We start from the raw sequence: 16828 nt of genomic DNA on the forward strand, positions 1-16828 counted from the left end.
ACACACTACTTACAGATACATATCAGATTGTTAGAAATTATCAGGAATTTTACCAATAAACCAATAATGATAATACAATATGCCAATACTGACCAAGTACCATTAATTAATCTGTCCCTTCCCTAATTTTTGCCATTTTAAGTTTTCGTCATATTCTGGCCAAAGGAGCACATTTTTTGTCATATTTACGGGTTTTTGAACATTTTGCAATATGTATTTCATAAAATCATGCTTGACCCAATAATGCAAAGGAATTTTCTTTGCCATTCCCTCATGTTTTTCTTAGAAATATACTAAGATTAAGTGAAGACAGACAGTACTTTCAAGATTACATTTGTAACACCTAAAATTAAATACACAATTTTTTATTACAAAATTCCGGTTTCTTTTGGGTCCCTCCACATATTTCACATTTTTACTTGATCTTTTGAATCATTTCTTCACAAAATTATAGTTGAAAATCTTCCAAAGAAATCTGCATTCAAACGAAATTGCATGTCTCTAAGCATGAGTATAAGCTAGAAACACTACCAGACTGACAATATAATATTACCTTCAAGTCCCTGTGGGTGATTCCCTGCATATGCAGATACTTCACAGCACACGTTATTTGGTAGAAGATAAGCTTAGCTTCCTCCTCACATAGCTGCTGCTGGACTTTTATGTAGTCAAAAAGTTCTCCCCCTTCCATCAGTTCCAGTATAATGTACACTTTGTCTTCGATGTCGAAGAAATCTATGATCTCGATTATGCATGGCTGGAAAACAAAATATCTCCATCACACAACATGCAGGAGAGGAAAATTATCTTAACTGTACAATAAAAGGTAATTATTAGAGCCAGATATTTATGGTGAATTAAAGATTTCAGTTCAAAAACTGGGCACATTGCTGGATCAAAAATGGTATATAAAATGGCATTTTGGTGTTAAAATGGTGAATAAAACCCTAAATTTGATTTATAAACTACACTTATTTCACATAATTAACTTTTCCTTACGAATCGAACATTTTTTAGTTGTCAGAGTATTACATTTATTCCTGTGTAAAGGAGTGCATTATTGCTTCTCAAATAGTTACAACAGAATTCATCAATTTCCCGTGATTTGCATAACTTGCACAATAATTCAGACTTCAGAAATTGTCGCATCAGTAAAGTCTTAATTTAGTGTTTGAGTATATTTTGCATCTTGCAGTCCATTTTGCATAATTTCATGACAAAACATGGTAGGAAATGCACCCGACACCTTTCAAAAACATGAAAAATGAACATTACGGTGTGTTATTTCACATATTGTGTTTCCGTCAATAATGCATGCACCTAGTAATTACTCACTTTCAAGAGTCAGAAATTTGTATAGTTTTCTATAATCCATAGTTCTGGATATTACCTCTTACCCTGGTGTCCACATGTTATCACGCTGAAGTGATTAAAAAAAAAGTAAAAAAAAAAAGTAAAGTGTTCCCCTGTGCATAGCACCACGCCATGAAGGCGTATAGGGGGTGTGGGGGTAATCACGCTGAAGTGATTCAAAATGTTAAATATTTTGATGCCCTGATACATGTGCTTGTTCAGAGTGCAGCTCATATGTAGCGACTCAACATGTGATTGCAAAGTTGTGGCTGTGTAGTGAGGGAGGGTCTGTCCTTAACCTTGACACCAGCAGTGTCATTGGGTTGAGAGGGAAAAAGAGTCCAATATTTGTCTTGATGTTATTGTGTTAGCGTGCTATGCTGCAGCATGGTAGTTAAGATGAAAATGGCATTCACACTACAGGTAACGCATGGAATAGCTTACTTCGGGTATCCTGCCAACAATTATACATTTGACGCTGTTCTTGCAGTTATCAAATAATACTTCCATGCATTTTTCAGCTTCAACATCTTGAGGAATTGTGTACCAGCAGCACGTGATGCTATTTAACACACCACATCTCCAAAACTAACGACTATACTTTAGTTTTGTTTTCTTTGTCATCACTATACACATGATTTTATTACATACAATACAATTACCTTTAGTGATTTTGAAAAATTGTTATGCACCCAAATGCCGTGATCAGTTCAGTTGTATATAGCGGACGATAGATGGTAGCGTGCGGCAAAAGTCAGAAGGACATTGATTAAAGCAACAATGCGAAAGGAAATCGTACGAATATGATTGTAAATAGTGAAATTAATTGTGAATGTTGGACAATAGATCTTTGGGGGTAAATGCCTAAGAAAGGATGCAAATGAGCTGGGAAAAAGACCCATGAAGCCTATAGCTAGAAGAAGAAGTTTGAAGTCTATAGCTAGAAGAATAAGTCCATATATTTAGAAGAAGAAGTCTTGTGGTGAATCGGGACTTGTTTATCCCGTTTCGCCACATTCTTCGGCCCACCCTGTATAGAGGAATTAGACCGATCCGTGACCTTCGTTTGTTTTCAAAGAGACTCGCATGGGGGCCGACGAGACTGCCACCTACCGAGCTTCTCGGGGTAGAAGTTTTCCTTGTTGGGCGAACCAGTGTTCTCCCTGGGCCGATTCCGATAACAGCAACTCCAGCAACGGTGTTCCACGGCGTGATAGCTGGCTGAGTCAAAGTGGCGTGACTCAGCACTTATCTTCCGATACACCTGTGAGCCTTGACTAGAACGTGGAAACCTTGCGGACATGAAGTTAAGTATTATTACAAGAATGGTTTAGTTTTATCGCGTTACCTTAATAGACTTTTTTTTTTTAATCTTTCATCTTCCTTTTTTTTTTTTACTTAAACATTTTTTGGAAATAGATCGTAACTTCATATTTTTTTTTTTTTAATAATAATTTCCTATCGCCGGCGTCTAATTCCTCCAAAGTATATATGTAGTCAAAAAAAGGGAATGATCATGGACTTAGTTTTCGTAGCATAAGTGATGCAAAAGATAGTGGGAATCCAAAGTAAAAATGAATCTATGACGTGGATCGTCATTGTAAAAAATGTTTTTGTGAAAATCTGTCAAGAAGGGGGGGGGGGGTAATTGGTAACTGTTTTTTTCTGGTAAGAAACGACTTATTTAAATGAGAACACATTGTTAATACAGTTGTAACAAATCAAATACTCTGCACTTGTTAAGCAAAATAAAAAGTATTTTGAGAAAATATCTAACCTTACTATTCATGTAATTACGCAAAGTGCTGGGCACTGTTTAAGATAACTTCACCCCTTCCAGTATAATTTCTTGCGTAGCAGATTTATTATTATTATTATTATTTTTTTTGGCAAAGGGTCACAAAAAAGGGGAGTTGTATTTTTGGTTGCTCATATACACGTCAGTTCGTCGGGAGTGGGACTAAATGAGCCCGCTATAAAACTCCGGACCAGCTGGCGGTATATGCAAGATCTTGGAGCGACGCACTATTTAATACCAAAAAAAAAAGTAAAACTGGGATTAGTACTTTTGACTTGTGCCCATTTTGATTGTCAGATCCTTTTGGTTTTCTCCCTACAGCACCGCAGCCACCCGTGGTTGAGAAACTTAATATATATATATATATATATATTCTAAGTATTTTCTTTTGTGGAGGGTGTGTTATTTATTTCTTTTACAGGGAGATAGCCAGGGAAAAAAGCACGTACTTCCAAAATAAATAATGGGTTGTGACGGATTGTTCCAAACAACATCGAAATTGAGCAAGACGTCACAAACTATATGGTAGCAGGCACGGCCACGTTTCCCAAGGTGCTTTCGCTCCAGTGTTGGACTTCCGCCTTTGACCAACTGCGTTTAGTTCTGTTAAACAGGTTTGCAGTGAAATTTTTTTGGGGAATTGAATTTATTAGAGATTTGTTGTTAACTTAATGTATTGCCTTGCCGAGTTGCAGAATTTTCCTACACCCACTATCTTTGATTATTAATAGAATTTTTTTTCAGGGTTTTAAATTGTTTAAATTTCAGTTCAGATTCCCATTAATTCCTTAAAGTTTGACCTTCTGTAATTTTTTTTCATTATGTCACAGCTTCGAGGCAATGTCCAATTGGACCCCTCCACTACACCCAAGCGGGTGGATTATGTCAAGGTGCCTAAGGTCTTGTTTGTTAGCCCCGAAAGCGGGGGAGAACCTACAACGGACGGCAAACCGGAGCAATCTGTTTCTCAACCTTCTTCTTCATCAGATAAAGTAACCTTACGTAACCTTGATGCAGAAATTGATGAATTGCCTTTATGTGATGGGGAAAATGTTGATTTTTTGTTTGACTGTTTTACGTTTGCAATTACTTTTTAGTTTCAATATATATCCTGACCAACTTGTTCTCCGTAATGTTATTAGGAAGACTACGGGACTTTTGAAGACGCTTTGGCGTGAGGCACTTGCCGCCTCCGCCTCTTGGTTTGCTCTAAAATGTCACATATGGTCAACCCTGGTTCCATCAAATACTGTAGCTTTACTTATTAATTCTCATGTTTGCAGAGTACAACATGGTACAGAATCATTATCTGCTTACGTTTCTTCGGTCATTGATTGTGCCAATGCCTTGAATTTGGTCTGGGAAGAAACACTTTTGATTGATGAAATTTTTCAAAATTTGCACCCGAATACACGGGGTTTTCTTTTATTTCAAACCAAGCCAAAGAATTTAGCTGAATTGCTCAAATTGGCACGGGACATTTCTCCCATGGAGCGAAAATTTTATAGCGCTCTGCCTTCGGATGAAAGGAATATGAATACAAATACACATAGGTTAATGGCGACGACTTCAAATAATCAATTGGGTTCAGGCACCAATTTTAGAGGTGGTAATTATAATGTAAATGGTATGTCTAGGCGTAATGTTCAGTGCCGTCGCTGTTCGAAATGGGGACATGTACAGGCTACTTGTAGAGTTCGCATGCCTAATGAAACCCCCCAAAATGTTCGACGATAAGAGCAGTTTTGTTAACTTGTATGTCTTGCTCTGTAGAATCTTGTCATTTCTATCTGTTCAATATTATTTTCCAGAGTGTATATTTTTTCTCTATCTGTTCTATATCTTTTCTTCCTTCTTCCCTTTTCTATTTAGTAATTTTGGTTATTTTATTTTTTGCATGTACATTTCCTGGAGAATTTGATTTGTTGATGTGGCTTACCAACCCGGTTGTCAGTGACCAGTGCCACTAGATTCTGCATGCTACGCTGCGCCTTCTATTTTCCCCTGCTTCTCGTCGCTGTTATGGATTTTTTCTTCAGTACATCTGTACGCCCCTGGTTCCTGGTATACTGCATGGATATTGCATGTTTGGATCTGGACTGGATCTTTGGATCTCCGACTGCAACTATACCTTGGTGTTCATGGATTGCACCACACAGATGATTTTTTTGGGAATTCAGGTATGTCTTGAGGAACGCCTGTGATTTTTTACGTGTGAATATGGCTCGTACTCTCCTTGGAGTCACACAAGTGAATACTTAGTGCTTCGATCGTGGTGGTGATTCACCTTATCCTCTGTTTTTTGGGCAGTGCTACTTATAAATTTTTGCCCTGGTTCTTGTGTGAAGAATCTTCGCATCTTCGTCGTTGCGATCTTCAGTATGGTGTTTTGGAAAGTGTATTATTGTCTTGTTTCCTTCGACATGGTTTGGTCGAAGCTTGACTAGATTTCCAGCACTCTTCATGTTCTTCCGAGCGTTGCTCTACGTTGTTTTTATTCGCAAGATGACGCTGGACTTCCATATTTATTTACCTTTGCTGCGGGATGCACGAAGATGATGGAAAGGCAGATACTGATAATTTCTTCATCTTTCGATGGATTGACCATGGTGTGGAATTTTTGGGACTTGAATGCCGACCCTGTGGCAGTGTTTGGTGGTCACCGCTGGATAGTTCTGGGATGTCATTCATGCAGAAACTTTACGGTGCACTGGACACTTATTTTCCTTTTCAGGTGGATCGTGCTACTTTGATGATATAATATATATATCTATATATATGTGTGAACCTTGGTATTTTGCCACAATTTGTTGTTCTCCCTTGGAGTTTTTTTTTTTTTTTGTTCTTGCTCCAGGCCGATTATATTTTAATCAGAGTATATATTATGCATTTAGTCTTTGTTAGTATCATCATGTTTTCGTCCAAGTGTCAGTTTTCAGCCTCATTATGTGTTCGCAAGGCCTTGCTTTATTTTCATTCATCGTATATATTAGCATATTATTGTGCTCATTTAGCTACATTTCTGCCTTGGTATTTTTGGTCTCACCTACTTTATATTAATGGTTCCACTTATGCCTATTTTCATATTTATTGGATATGTATTCCATTATTTATTGTATCTTGTTTCATCTTATTTTTTAAATTGGGCTAATCGGGATCTAACAATATTGGAAAAAAATTAAAAATCGAACAAAAAAAGCTTTTTTGAGGATACATGCTATATGGATATGGGTTTATACGCCTTTTTTGGCTTTCCTTGGTACAAGTGTATTAATTGTTATTTGGTGCCTGAGGTTTTTTTTTCGAAGGTGGGGGAGGTTGTGGTGAATCGGGACTTGTTTATCCCGTTTTGCCACATTCTTCGGCCCACCTGTATAGAGGAATTAGACCGATCCGTGAGATTGTCAGTTCGCGGAGAAACTTCGTTTGTTTTCAAAGAGACTCGCATGGGGGCCGACGAGACTGCCACCTACCGAGCTTCTCGGGGTAGAAGTTTTCCTTGTTGGGCGAACCAGTGTTCTCCCTGGGCCGATTCCGATAACAGCAACTCCAGCAACGGTGTTCCACGGCGTGATAGCTGGCTGAGTCAAAGTGGCGTGACTCAGCACTTATCTTCCGATACACCTGTGAGCCTTGACTAGAACGTGGAAACCTTGCGGACATTGGAGTTAAGTATTATTACAAGAATGGTTTAGTTTTATCGCGTTACCTTAATAGACTTTTTTTTTTGAATCTTTCATCTTCCTTTTTTTTTTTTTACTTAAACATTTTTTGGAAAAAGATCGTAACTTCATATTTTTTTTTTTGATAATAATTTCCTATCGCCGGGGTCTAATTCCTCCAAAGTATATATGTAGTCAAAAAAAGGGAATGATCATGGACTTAGTTTTGGTAGCATAAGTGATGCAAGAGATAGTGGAAATCCAAAGTAAAAATGAATCTATGACGTGGATCGTCATTGTAAAAAATGTTTTTGTGAAAATCTGTCAAGAAGGGGGGGGGGGGGTAATTGGTAACTGTTTTTTTCTGGTAAGAAACGACTTATTTAAATGAGAACACATTGTTAATACAGTTGTAACAAATCAAATACTCTGCACTTGTTAAGCAAAATAAAAAGTATTTTGAGAAAATATCTAACCTTACTATTCATGTAATTACGCAAAGTGCTGGGCACTGTTTAAGATAACTTCACCCCTTCCAGTATAATTTCTTGCGTAGCAGACTTATTATTATTATTATTATTATTTTTGGCAAAGGGTCACAAAAAAGGGGAGTTGTATTTTTGGTTGCTCATATACATGTCAGTTCGTCGGGAGTGGGACTAGATGAGCCCGCTATAAAACTCCGGACCAGCTGGCGGTATATGCAAGATCTTGGAGCGACGCACTATTTAATACCAAAAAAAAAAGTAAAACTGGGATTAGTACTTTTGACTTGTGCCCATTTTGATTGTCAGATCCTTTTGGTTTTCTTCCTACAGCACCGCAGCCACTCGTGGTTGAGAAACTTAATATATATATATATATATATATATATATATATATATATATATATATATATATATATATATATATATTGTAAGTATTTTCTTTTGTGGAGGGTGTGTTATTTATTTCTTTTACAGGGAGATAGCCAGGGAAAAAAAGCACGTACTTCCAAAATAAATAATGGGTTGTGACGGATTGTTCCAAACATCGAAATTGAGCAAGACGTCACAGTCTATAGCTAGAAGAAGATTGCTGTAGAAGAAGCCTATAGCTAGAAGAATAAGTCTATATATGTAGAATAAGTTTGCTGTAGAAGAAACCCATACAGATAGAAGAAGATTGCTGTAGAAGAAGAAGCCTATACCTAGAAGAATAAGTCCATATATGTAGAAGAAGAAGTTTGCTGTAGAAGAATAAGTCCATATAGATAGAAGAAGGTTGCTGTAGAAGAAGAAGCCTATAGCTAGAAGAAGAATTCCATAGATGGAAGAAGAAGATTGTACATAAGAGGAAGGATTCGGAAATATGAAACTTTAGATTGAAATTGTAGAAATTTATCAAGTGTATGGAATGTATTGATAACCTGTCTTTCAGAATATATGCAGATTTATTTCCTTCCATAGTGGGTAAACATTGTGGTTCTTTTATCAACCTCTAACGTTTGTTGCTCAGGTTTAATAGCCCGAGGTATCTCATGCATCTACCCCTGTCCTAAGGTGGGAAGTGTTATAGTCCCGAGACGGAGGCATGGCAAAATGCTTTTATAAAAAGCTTATCTTTGTCAAGAGAAGGCCTACACTTATATTGAAATTTACAGATTATCATGACAAAAACTACTCTTTGATGTTGACTCGCATCCCCACATTTTGGGGAAAAAAAAAAATGAAAAAAAGGGTGGAAATTTTGGGAAATTGGGCATATCTTACCTGGCTCTTTAATTGTCACGAATCAAAAATAATGATCATATGTTACAATTCACGAAAGTTTCACTCCCAACCCATGAAAAATAAGGTGCAAAAGATAACACGACCCCATTCATTTTAGCAAAACAAATTACCTGACTTGGTAGTTTCCAATTTTAAAACACATTTCCAGACCATTCTGTGGAGTTTTAACACACTAACACCCACGTTTTAAAGTAGTAAATTGCACTTCCTCATTTTTTCCACTTTTTTTCAGTATGTTTATATAGAATAGCTTTTTTGCTGCTTTTGGCTAATCACAAAGAACATCCATTCCCAGGCTGAGACCGAACTTGGTTACTTAATGCACTCAGCCACTAAAGTGACTAAATGCATAACTACAGGCTACTATCATTCTCAAATCTTGGGAAGTACAAGAAATGTACAATGATTTTCCCATGACTTTTCTAAGGTTTTCCAGGTTAATGAAAAGCCTGAATACGGCACACTTTACATACACAGAGGGGAAAATATAGCATAAGGCTTACTATTTTAGTGGTGTTTTGGCATATAATGTTTGCTTTCACATAACATTTGTATTCTTTCAAAGAGTTATCATCACATGAGTAACAAAGATGCTCACACTTTGGTTTATATTATATTTCATTTTCCCTTTTGTTCTTCTATTGCATATTGATTTTCCCTTTTATTGTAATATCTAGAATGTGATATTTACATTTCTTAACTTTGTAAAATTAAAAAAATGTTATAATTTTTAGTTATATTATTTGTAAGGAGGATGACTACTCCAAGCAGAAGAAAAAAAATCAAGTACAATTCCAGGTTTCCAAGGCAAAATTTCTTATCTAACTTCTATTTTTAAAAATAATTCCATTGGTAGAAGATACATAATGCAAATGATACATACATTTCTAGCTTCAAATGAGAAATGCATCTATTTACTCACATGGTTCATTTTTTGCAATATCTTCACTTCCGTAAGAATTCTCTTTGGATCATTTAGTGGGTGCTCTCCATTACTTAATGTCTTCTTCTCAATGATTTTCATGGCATACCTCTTGCAATTACCCTGTATAATGCAAAAATATAAAGAACAACAATTAAAAAGAATCACATGCACTGTATAGGACAAACTAAGTTGTAACTCCAATGAACACCAGATTGGGAATAACAATAGGATGATCGGGTTTGATACCCGGTGGAGGCACATAGTGGTTTGAATTTCACTTTAAACTGTAGGTCCAGTCCCGATTAGCCTTACTGTGCATAAAGTGACTTAAAACTTCATATCAATCAATCAACAATAGGATGATGAAATGCTTAAAGTACCTTTCCTCCTTGCAGTAAATAGTAAGGTGGGGATGAACAAGGCTTAGTTGGGCAAAATAAGCTGCATTTGGAGTAAACAAAGTACAGACTTTTGAATTTCTAGACTGAACCCCACTATATTTGCTTTCAAGTAACACCTCAATTGTAATACTGGCTCAAAAGAGACATTTTTTGAATTTCCTCTGGGAATCAAACCCAGGACATTTTACACCAAAGGCAAGAATGCTAACTGAATGGATACACACGAGCTCAACTGTTGGTGAGCAATGCATATCCATTGTATGAATTAACAATAGCTGCTATAAAAAAAAAAAAAAGTGTTCCCCCTGTGCATAGCACCATGCCATGAAGGCGTATAGGGGGTGTGGGGGTAACGCCCCACACTTTCTTGATCCGGTCGTGAGTGGGGGTGATGTGATCAGCATCATGCCCCTGACCACCTTTACCCCCCAGGGTTTCCCCCGGGTACCCATGTTATTCGACGCTGGGTGGGCGCCGCGGCCGCTTCCACCATTAGAAAAGTTCCCGGATTTGAACAGGCCGGGGATCGAACCCGGGACCTTTAGCATGGTAGTCAGACGCGTTACCGACTGAGCCACCGCGGCCACGTATGTTACACTTATTATCACTAATATGTCAGTGCTTATATAGGGTTCACACGTGGACTCTAAATGTACTTTTACTGAGTTTTCAAGAATTTTAAGTTTTTCCAGAATACACAATACACAGTACACTACTATTTTCAATTTATTTTACAACGGGCTCGTCCATTTCCCCTCAAAGGAATACCAGCCTCAATTACTTCATTATTATTATTATTATTATTAGAGATGGAACAGGTTAATCACAGGCACATATCTAGAAATATATTTTGGGGAGGAGGTCCAAAGAAATAATAATAATATAAATTTTAAATTAAAATAATATCATACAAGGGTCGTTCAAGGTTGACCAAGACTTTTATTTCTAGACAGGAAATATACATAGAAGCACCAAACTACGAGGGCAATTTTTTTTTCAACCTCCGATGGACCATAAACATGAGACAAGTGTAAGTAACATAATGAATTTATTACCAAAAGTTATGTACATACCTGGTTACTTTTCAACATAATCGTCGTTAAGATACAGGCATTTGTCATATCGTGGGACGAGCTTTCCGATCCCATCTGCGAAGAACGTTGCCGCCAGTGATGTGAGATGGGCCGGAACGTTGTTTCGAAGCTCCTCATTGGTGTGGAAGCTTTGGCTTCCTAGCCAGTTCTTCAATGCAGGGAAGAGATGAAAATCACTTGGCGCTGTAACCCAACACCTTCTGGAGCAGTTTAAATGGGAAGTGTTTGATCACCCAGCATATAGCCCTGACTTAACGCAGAGTGATTTTCATCTCTTCCCTGCATTGAAGAACTGGCTAGGAGGCCAAAGCTTCCACACCAATGAGGAGCTTCAAAACAACGTTCAGGCCCATCTCACTTCACTGGCAGCAACGTTCTTCACAGAGGAGATCGGAAAGCTCATCCTACGATATGACAAATGCCTGTATCATAACAACGATTATGTAGAAAAGTAACCAGGTATGTACATAACTTTTGGTAATAAATTCACTTTGTTACTTACACTTGTCTTATTTTTATGGTCCATCGGAGGTTGAAAAAAAAATGGTCCTCGTATGTCAGTTTTTCAAAGTTTTACCCCTGAACATCCAGACACCGTCACAATCGTTATGGAAGTTCCTTGATGCCTTTGGCGTAGAAAGAAGTAGGTTGGTGTCGTAACCACTGCAGGACAGCGTTCTTGAGTTCCCCATCTGTCCGGAAGTGCATCTCGCCCAAATGCTCTTTAAGAGCCTCAAGCAAGTGGAAATCAGCTGGGGGCTAAATCTGGACTGTAAGAACTGTGTGGTAAACCCTCCCAGTGCAAGTTGGCCAGTGTTGTTTGAGTCAAATGGGCCATGTGTGGCCTGGCATTGTCATGGAGAAGAATGACATGTTTCGACAACATTCCAGGTTTTTTCTTCTGAACAGCCCCACATACAGCACCGTGAAGCAGTGTTGAGTAATACTGGGCATTAATTGTGGCACCCTTCTCCAAAAAATCCACATGGACAACACCTTTCATGCCCCAGGAGACAGTTCCCAAAATCTTACCGGTAGACGGCAGCGCTTTGCTTTTTTGGGGGTGGAGGGGAACCCTTATGACACCATTCGTACACTCTTGCCCGTGACAGTGTTTGTTCACCATACTGTGCTTGCAGTCTACGACAAATTTCAGCAGGTTTCACCTTCTCCTTCACAAGAAATTTCATTATACAATGCTGTTCCACAGCAAGATACACTACTTGCCAGCATCTTTGTTTACACTACTGCGCATGCGTCAAATGCGTCGCAAAGAATCATGGTTACTCGCAAGAAATCATGGTGTGTCCTGTCGAAGTAATGCAACGCTACATGGATTCATTAATATTTTACACACGAAAGTATTGGTCAACCTTGAACGACCCTTGTAATTATATGAAATAAAATTAAAATGTGTAAATTAATTTTGTATAGTTATTATCACAATAATAGGGAAAAAGATGGTATAAGAATAAAGATATACAGCACGTGTTCAATATGTATCTTACATGTAGTTAAGATCACCAAAATTTGTATAAAAACAACTGCCTTGGGAAGAAAATTAATGATAAATAGATAAAGAATTGAATAACAAAAAAAGAAGCAAGATCCTGTTGAAAAGTAAATTTCTTGATTCATATTTTATGCATATTATCATAAGTAGTAGTGTGCATAAATTCCTTCAGTGTTGTATGATTGCAATAAAATCCTTGTATTCCAATAAATTTGGCGGAAATAAGTAAACCATTGATTATACACTAAATGGTAAACAAATATATTTTCATTCTGTAATTTTAGTACTTCAGAAGTCTTTTGCGAGGGGTCAGGACCTAATCAGTACTATGGGTATCAGTAATTAATGATAATTTTAACAATCAGGTATATTTACATCAACATTTTGCCATTTTGTTGTTATTTTTATGAATAAAAATGTACAATTCACATGTTATGGTTTTCTAAAGCAAATATTTAAATGCACAATTTGTATTTCAAAAACAAAATCCATTGCAATGATTTAATTCCATACATTACATAAAGAGGTGAATCATTCATTCTTGTTCATCAAAGAGCATTTGCAATTTCATATCCGATTGGTAGAATGTTATCGGCATCGGCAAAAAAAATCCATACGAGTTCATATGGGGTTATATTTGACCCCAATAATGAAATTAATTAATCAAGAATAAAATAACATTGTGTTCAAACAGTATCTTACAGCACATACGATAAAAAATTTCGAACACACATATAAAACAAATATTTTCACACTTTTTTGACAAACAGACATGACATCAATTAATCTGTAATGCAAAAACACATATATGTAAAGCCTATAATTTAAAAAAAGTAGCTTGTGTAATTTATTAGTTGCAATTATTATTATCACCACACACGAGTATATTCTAGTCCTTCAGATGTACTACACTGGGATTTGTTGTTCAATTATATTTTTTGAAATTCCTTTAGATTTTCAGTTTCTCTAGGTTTTCCACGTGTGTGGTAACCCTGTTATAGCATATGCTGTACTTAAGCATGTGTGACACACACCATGATAGAGAAAAACAGAAACAAATTATATCTCTATGTAACGTGCAGAACATTCAGGTTTAAAAATTATAATCGTCTTAGTTACTGGTTAGAAAGCTATTGCTAAATGGGCAAAGTGTTATATTCCATTATTTCTCGCTCGACAGACAGTAATATTGCAGCTCCTGAGTAAAGGGAGTCATGCAGTCAATCGCCACCAGAACCATGCAACTTCGCTCGATGAAGGAAAATGCTGCTCCCATGTGATGCTAAGTGCACACTTGATCACTGTCAAAACCACATGACTTTGCTTGGTGATGCAAAATGATCCGATAGAAAGTGAAAAATTGTCGGAACCAGCCATGTCTCCTAGTTTCATGAAGCAGTCTGAATTATAACACACCTTAGTTTTTTCTGGGTTAAATTTTGAAAATATCGATGTGCGTTAGACATGCGTAAATTTGTTATCAGTTACATAGTTTAAGAAAAAACTGCACAAGTATTGAAATATTGAGAATTTGAAAAAAATATAGTCATTGCGATTAGCCAAAAATGGTATAAAAGCGACAAAATAATAATTCAATCAATCAATCAATCATAAAAAAATACTGTGCTTGGATATGTACTCTTTGTCATTGAAGTATGTTTGAAGTACACATGCAACAAGCAGTGTATCATTAAGAATGACATTACAATGTTCTATCATTGCTCTTTTGATTAACATCTCTGTGCAAGCATCTATGTGCTTGTAAAAGAAATTCTTGCAGAATTGAAATTTAATTCTTAGTCATAATCATGAAAATTACAGTCTATAAACAATCTGTTCCAACTTGGTTTAAAATGGAATAAAGTGTCAGAAGGCAACGTACCTTTGTGAACACCAACCGGACTTCTCCGCATGCTCCTTTACCTAATTGCCTGGACACAGTGTAGGTCTGGTTGATTACATCTGGGTAATTATGTGCGTCTGAATTTAGGAAATCGACAAACACGAAGACTGTAAACAAAAATAAATTACAGCTCAGGAACAAAAGCAATGCACAATTTGTAACCATGCTTGAATGAAACATGAATTTTAAACTCCCGAAACTTACAAATATCTTTCAAGATAACTTAATGGGAAACTTTGAAATGTTCATCTTGGTAAATAATAAAATACTGCTTACAGAAGTAACATGTTATCGTTACCATGTCAAACAATAAAGACATTCAACTGTTTGCACAATTAGTATCACATTTATTCTCTGTATTGCATGCTTTACTAGTGTAACTCCACAGGCAAGAGTTTAAAACAACCAATAAAGAACATCTTGTCTCACAAATAAATCTTCCAGTTTTGAACTTATCAAGGCAATACAAAGTAATGAAGAGACTTTACAATTACTCACATAGTTACACTGACATGTCACTTATGTACAGAGGTGCTGCAATGTCATTGCTTTGTTTTTTTTTCTTTCTGGCTTCTACTTCTCTTGAAGTATCTCCCCAATATGCCCCACATCACAGAGTCTTTATTGATACCACAGCCAAACTAGTACTAGGACAGCAAACAATAAATTAGCAGTGGCTGCATTCAGGAAATGATGTATCAGTTAGAGTACTGCAATGAAGACTTTTCACTCGAGCGCTCAATAGTTCACACGGGCAACACTAGATGGCATACAGAATTGATAGGTCTTCTGGAATACACTGGAACTCTCGAATAGGGTGACCAGACACATACATGTAAAAAGGAGGACAGAGCATGGTGAAAAAGGAGGAAAAAGTCATAAAAAAGAGGACACCACAAAAATGGCAACTAATTTGCCATTACTCATAATTTAATGAATATAAAAAAAAACTACCATGACTTGGCTCACATATAATTCTGACGATTTTTAAAATAATTTCCTCTTACCTTTAAGCAACGAAAGCAATCGTCCTAATCTGTTATTTAACACATTACAATCATAACTAAGAATATATATAGTTTGAAGAACAGAATTTTACTTTTTTTACAATTCTTTGATATTAGAATGCAATATCACCATAAGTGAATGCAAATGTAACAAGAAAGCTTCGCTTTAACTTATTTCCAAAAAACCATATTTAAATTTTAGGTAGTTTAGATTAGGTCAAAAAATATGACTTTAATGCCACGAACATTTCTAGCACTCTTTCAACAGCAGGGGAAAGTGACAGCCACTTTACACTTTACCTCATTTTCGTTTCTTCCATTCTTTAAAAGCTGGATATTTTCATGCAAGATCATTGATGAATTTACACTTTCGCTTCATTATTTCATAACAGTAAATATGACTTAATAATTAAAATTATCACTACGCGTTTCTGTATCGCATATGTATGACTCGGAAATGAACTGGTGGATTGGTTAACACCCCGTGCCACAACGCCATAGGTCCCAGGTTCGAATCCCAGCCTGGGCATTGATGTCTTTGTGAGTGTCCCTTCATCAAAATCATCACTCATCTTCACAATTAGCCAAAAGTGGCAGAAAAGCGAATTAAAATAAACCATATCAGTCAATCAAAAAGGAACTGCTCAAATTACATGTGTTTCATAAGTCTCAGATTGCGAAGCAACGAGTTAGAGTAATACATACTAATGACTAGGGGTGTGCAGGAGAGAACTTTTTTGGACGGGATGGGGAATTTTTTTAAATCTCGATGTTTGGGATGGGTAAAATCTGCAAATTCCTGATCGGGAAATGATAAAATTTCCTGGCGCTGTGGAAATCGCAAATTTTACGTCATTTCCTTTTTTCCCCCCCCATTTCTGAAATAAAAACTAACAATTTTCGAGAAGTGTCAAGACACTTACAATGCAGAAAAAACATAAAAAATTAACCACTTTTAAAAATGACCATTTGGAAGTTTCGAACTGTTCAGGATTCCGAAATGTCTGGAAATCATTTCCCGAAGTCGGGATTGGGATGGGAATTTTTTTTTACCCACATTTCTGGATCTTGCACATCCCTACTAATGACTCAGTCAGGAAAGTGATCATGTTCAGCTCCCAGATGCTAGGTGAGCATTGATCTGATATTTTACGTGCCCCAAGTGATATGAATATCATTATGTGTGGAAGCATTCTCTATGCAGAACATTTGCTACGGTCGATGCTATACTCTTTCCAAAAAAAAAGGAGGACATTTACCGATTTCTTAAATATCTGCCCGGATGCCGGACAGACACCTAAAAAGGAGGACATGTCTGGCCAAAAAAGGACGTCTGGTCACCCTACTCTCGAAGCGTATTAGTACATGTATTTCCGTCATTTGTCTGTGGTAGTTGGCGA

The 16828-nt window shown here is 36.8% G+C and overlaps 1 protein-coding gene across 1 annotated transcript in view; it reads right to left on the bottom strand.

Annotated features, from left to right (window-relative positions):
* LOC145989103 (ovarian-specific serine/threonine-protein kinase Lok-like) overlaps positions 1–16828 on the bottom strand; it is a 68403-nt gene that overhangs the window by 13848 nt on the left and 37727 nt on the right. The window contains exons 6-8 of the mRNA XM_083124398.1: positions 14401–14528; positions 9508–9630; positions 554–757 (exon numbers count right to left, since the gene is read on the bottom strand). Coding sequence (XP_082980524.1) covers positions 554–757; positions 9508–9630; positions 14401–14528 — 455 coding nt within the window. The remainder of the gene's footprint in view (positions 1–553; positions 758–9507; positions 9631–14400; positions 14529–16828) is intronic.

Source organism: Lepisma saccharinum, chromosome 6 (genome assembly GCF_977018435.1).
Source record: "Lepisma saccharinum chromosome 6, izLepSacc3.1, whole genome shotgun sequence".
Taxonomy (NCBI): Eukaryota; Metazoa; Arthropoda; class Insecta; order Zygentoma; family Lepismatidae; genus Lepisma; species Lepisma saccharinum.